This window comes from Mandrillus leucophaeus, unplaced genomic scaffold (genome assembly GCF_000951045.1).
Source record: "Mandrillus leucophaeus isolate KB7577 unplaced genomic scaffold, Mleu.le_1.0 Scaffold176, whole genome shotgun sequence".
NCBI classification, from domain to species: Eukaryota; Metazoa; Chordata; class Mammalia; order Primates; family Cercopithecidae; genus Mandrillus; species Mandrillus leucophaeus.
Genome location: NW_012101765.1, coordinates 600,219 through 605,467, shown reverse-complemented (window position 1 = coordinate 605,467; position 5,249 = coordinate 600,219). Strand labels below are relative to the sequence as shown.

Here is a 5,249-nt window from a genome sequence, read left to right as displayed (position 1 = left end):
GCTTATTAAAGAATTTGTTATAACCTGAGGATTGTACTTCTTTCATTCCATCGTTCATCTGTTTCTTTCTTTTCATTCGCATTGCTAGAATCAGGTTCAGGACTTCATCACCTCTTGCCTGGATTATTGATTTGCTTTCTAACAGGGAGTCATTATCTCAATAATAACTCTGCTTTCTCTCTGATGGAATTGAGATAGAACCAGTTTTCTTTCTTTTTTTGCTTAGATTCACTCTAAACTTGTAATATTTTTGCTAAAAAGTATCAGTGATTACCCATCATTACCAATAAAATTGACTGTAGACTTTTTTTTCTGACGTTCAAAGTCAGCCACAAAAATGCCCAATTTTTCTTTTAGGCTCCTTTTCCTCTATTGCTCTAAATAGTTGCCAAACTCATTGCTATTTCATGAACATGCCCCACCAAATACTTACGTGGTGCAGTTTGTATCCTGATGTTGCCATCACCTGGAGTGTGCTCTTCCACTTCTCTTGCCCCAGTGCTGTGTACTTGACATGGGTTCCAGATACATTCTTTGTGAAACATTTCTGATTTTTCTAAACAAGATGTAATCAGTTTTTCCTCTGCACCATCATAACTGTGTAAACAACTTCCATGCTAGATTTTAGTTTGCTCTTTTCTATTATAGTTTTAATTTTTCTTGTTTCTCCTTTTAGACTGTAAACATATTCAGGAAAAAAACCCTGTATTTTATTATTTCCTGTATCTTCTATCTAGTATATGTCTCAATGCCTTGTATAAAATGGGAACTCTGTAAATGTTTGTTAGATTGAGAGTAATTTGTCACAGATATACACACACACACACACACACACACAAAATTGATGTAATGTGCTTTTAAACACACCATCAGGAAGGAATATTTACAATGCACATAAAGGTACAACTTAAAAAAAGGTATATATTGTTTTTCAAATGATCTTGGTTGATGATACATCTTCCGAAAGATAGTCTATGACCTTGCTGGTTCAAATAAAATAAAATTCTCTCAAACTCATGGTTCTATTGTTTTCAAATCCTTATGTAAATATGGAAGAAAAACTTACGGAATTGCTTTGGCTCACTGAAGTAGTAGAGTGACTAATTATAAAAACATATATAAGTGTGTACATGTATTAATTAGCGCAATATGAGTCTTTTTGCCTGTTCATTTCTATCAATTGGAAAAGTAGAAATATTTTAAAGTCAAGGGAAATTTCTAAAAATTTCCATCGCATTCTGTCTAATAAAGGGGAAATAATGTTTAAATCAAAGGTATGGAAATACTGAAGTGCAAAGTACCACAGACAATTTAGTTAGTAACTGAGCTTATTAACATTAACAGAAATGAAATACATTTTATACTTTTAAAAAGATGTTAAGAGTATAATAACTGTGGTGAGTAATCTATGATATTTAGTGCCTTAAATTTGATTCCTAAGTAAACAAGGAGCAATTATAACAACGTCACCTATGCCCCTTTGTTGGCTTATTGTTACTAAGGTAAGGCTTTGATTTCAAATGCTGATAATATATGGATATGGTAATATTATTCTAGAAGTTTATATTAAACAAACATATTAAATATGCACAAGTTCAGTATCAAATTATTTTGCTGTACCTAACCCACTTTATGATTACTCTTTACTACCTAAACACAAGGACAATTTCAAGCTCTGACTTTTTTACATTTTCTCCAGTCACACCAAGTAAGAGTTGCTTCCTTCCCCCTCCCTTTTGCTCAGGGTGAGATGGAGAAGGGACAAGAATGGAGATAGGTGAAATGTGTGCTTTGTGGTGAATTATATTTTCTTCTACAAAATAATAGAATTATATTATAAAACAATAGGACTAGATAGAAATTATGGAGGGAGGTATGTTGTTAATTGAAAACTCCTCTATAATTATTGTGAGACATAAACATGGAAAATCACTGTCATTAATATTGTATATATATGTATCATTTTTTTCCAGTCAGCTTTTTAGGAACATTGCATAGGCAAAATATTGTTTATAACCTACATAAATTATTTTCTAATTTTGAGTACCCTAGAATAATGATCAATAAATTTTATATTCACATTGCTATTAAAATATAAATTATAGCCTTGTCATTTTAGCAGTATTCAGGTACTTCCCTCTAAAAGCTTAAGTGTTTTATTATTCAGCATTCATCTAGTTACTCCTCCCCTCAAAACCCCCCATCCTTCAATAATAAACATTTTTAAAACTAGCATCGACATCGCACAAGTTTTTGGAATGCTTTCTTGAAGTCTTCATTAAAGATGGTGTAAATCAGTGGATTTATAAGCGAATTGAGATATCCAAGCCATGTCAAAAAATTGGACATTTCTTCAGAAATTTTACATTTTTCACAAACATTAACAACTAATTCTTTTACAAAAAAAGGAAGCCAACATATTACAAATGCACCCAAGATTAATCCCAGGGTAGTGGCTGCTTTCCGTTCTCTTGTACCTGAGATCTTTTGCCTTCTCCAAGATTTCTCATGCTTGAATTCAGACCTGAGACTCCTCACTGTGCTATGAATTTTATCAAAGTCTGTTGATGGGTCAGTTAAAGACTTTTCTGGTGCATACGGTGTGGAAACTGATTTAGTGCTTTTCTCACCACTCTCCAAAAGGACTTGGCCATTCACCTCCTCCTTTGAAATCCTACTTGCTTGTCTCTTGTGGTATAATGTCTTTGCTGCTCGATATATTTTGTAGTAAAGGATCAAAATCAATGCCAGTGGGATGTAGAAAGCTCCAAATGTTGAGTAAATGGTGGAAACAATGTGGTCGTGCTTGATGATACATTCATCATCTCTGCTAGTTCCTTGGTGCCTCCAGAATAGAGGAGGCATAGAGATAAAAACAGATATAATCCAAACTACTGTAATCATAATGCCAGCATGCTTCGGAGTCCTTTTCCTGGCGTACTCAACAGCATCTGTGATTGCTCGATACCGATCCAAAGCTATAGCTGAGAGATGCAAGATGGAGCACGTGCAGCAGGTAATGTCAACACTCAACCAGATGTCACAGACCACTTGCCCCATAATCCAGCTCTCTCTCACAATGTACACAATGCTGAAGGGCATCACCAGGACAGCCACAAGAAAATCTGTGACTGCAAGAGAGCAAATTAGATAATTGGCTGGATGGTGCAGCTTCCGGGTTACAATAATTGCAGCAATCACAAGGGAGTTGATAGTGGTTGTCATCAGTGCCAGCCCAGAGAGAGTGAGGGACACCAGAATTTTGGACGGCATTCTGTTTAACAGTTCCTCTGACGTCAAGTTTTGATCCGATGAATTTAAGAAATCCATTTTCTTTGTTTTAAAAGATTAATGTTGTTGAAAAATGGATACCTGTAACAAGGGAAGAGAAAAAACAGTTCAGAGAAGACTTCAAGAACTTTTCCTTTCGGAATAATTTTTAAAAAGTGTATGTTATGTTTTCCCAGAATATTCTGTAGATCAAAAAAATGAAGTTCAGATGGGAGGTTTTAGTTTTCCTTTTTATTTAATTTAAGAAATTCAATGAGAACAGTAAAAAAAAAAAAACCCAGTAAATTCCAAAACATTCTTAAAATATAGGTTAAATACAATAATTTTTAATGGATACACTAGTTTGTTACTCAGTGAAATCTCTGGCATTATAGAATTGGTTTTTAAAACTGTATTAACTCTTGCTATGTTTTTCTCTTTGTCCATGTCAGAAAAAGTTTAACAGTGTGGCAGGCCCGGTCTCACTAACACAGGCCTCCATAACATCTGTCTCAGTACTACTGACTGAGTAGTTAAGTTAAATATTCAAAGCTGATAGAGTCAGTGCCCTTATTCAAAGGCTGGAATATAACAAAGAGCCCACCAAGAGTTTTGCCTAGGCTTTTCCTAGGCTTGAAGCATGACAAAATAACAAAGGAATTCTTAACAGGATCCGTTTAGGACTAACAAGTTTTATTTGGGGTCTGAAGAAACTCCACAAACGAGTTTACTGGGGTCTAAAGGAACTCCCCAAGCCTTTATGATTTAGCAGGAGACAAGAAAACGGTAATCACTCCAGCACCTTAGACCCATTTAGATTAAGTAAACTTACTGAGGCTCCAGAAGAAGGCCTTCAGGACTCAGGCCTCAGCTATAAATTAGAAGAAGTTAATCTTCTTTGTGTTTAGATGAATGCACACTTACACGCAGACATACAGCTTAGAAGGTGTTTAAGCTCTGGAAAACGTTGTGATTTCCAGGTCTTTTCCCTGTAACCGGTTACAGAAATAAAAACTCTCTTCCTCCCCAGTTTATCTGCATCTCGTTATTGGGCTGTGAAAATAGCAGCCTGACCCTCGGTTTGGTCCGGGAACAAAAGCACGTGCCATTTGTGTACTGTATGATGTAATATGAGAAAATATTATATTAAAAACAGTATTCAAAATAATAAATAATTTTGTACTTAACTGAAAGCTACATAGAGAACATTATCATTAGGCTTGTGGAGACTAAAGGAACTTTTAACATATTTTGTGTCAAGCTATGGAGGTATATAAAGAGAAATAGCAAAAAAAAAAAATTAGTATATCCTTAGGATTCCATGACCATTGTATGAAATTAGGAAAATGTCAGAGTGCTTACTTGTCTTTGTGGATATAAGTAGTTAATTTGGTTTAAAAAGATAAAATAAGATTAGTTGGAGTCAAATAATTGTACAACACTACCCATTATAATAATGACAACTATGACCAAACAACTCAGTTACCAAAGAAACTTGCTAGTAAGGACAGCTCCTAATGGCACTCACCCTGAAATGGAAATTCTTCTTCTGTATAAGTCACCATTGTAATGACCGGGTTACCTTGCTTCTGAAAAAGGACTCTCCATTCATGGCTTATAAGTTTTGCTTTAGTCTGTGATATTAATTACAAGTCAATTAAGAACATTTGGACTATAATAAAATAGGATTAATATCTTTGATAAATAGCATATTATTTTTTATCAATCCTCTTCTCTTTAATAACTTTTTAGCAGTTACCTATATTTTAGGAAAGGACAATATGGAGACCTGATATTTTATTCTTAGTTAGAGCTATTACTATATTTTCATATTCCTTAAATTAACTTTAAAGTAGTTCTATTTTATTGGAACTGATAAAATAATACTTTAAAATACTTAATATTTTTATATCAAGTACTTCATAAGCATATGAGTAATCATACATATAATGTGGTTAGGTATATTATAAAACACCTTG

At 34.0% G+C, this 5,249-nt stretch overlaps 1 protein-coding gene across 1 annotated transcript in view; it reads right to left on the bottom strand.

Moving 5' to 3' along the window:
* Positions 1-222: 222 nt before the first annotated feature.
* Positions 223-5,249, bottom strand: part of HTR1F (5-hydroxytryptamine (serotonin) receptor 1F, G protein-coupled) — an 11,694-nt gene continuing 6,667 nt past the window's right edge. The window contains exon 2 of the mRNA XM_011977252.1: positions 223-3,372. Coding sequence (XP_011832642.1) covers positions 2,230-3,330 — 1,101 coding nt within the window. The 5' untranslated portion in view covers positions 3,331-3,372 and the 3' untranslated portion in view covers positions 223-2,229. The remainder of the gene's footprint in view (positions 3,373-5,249) is intronic.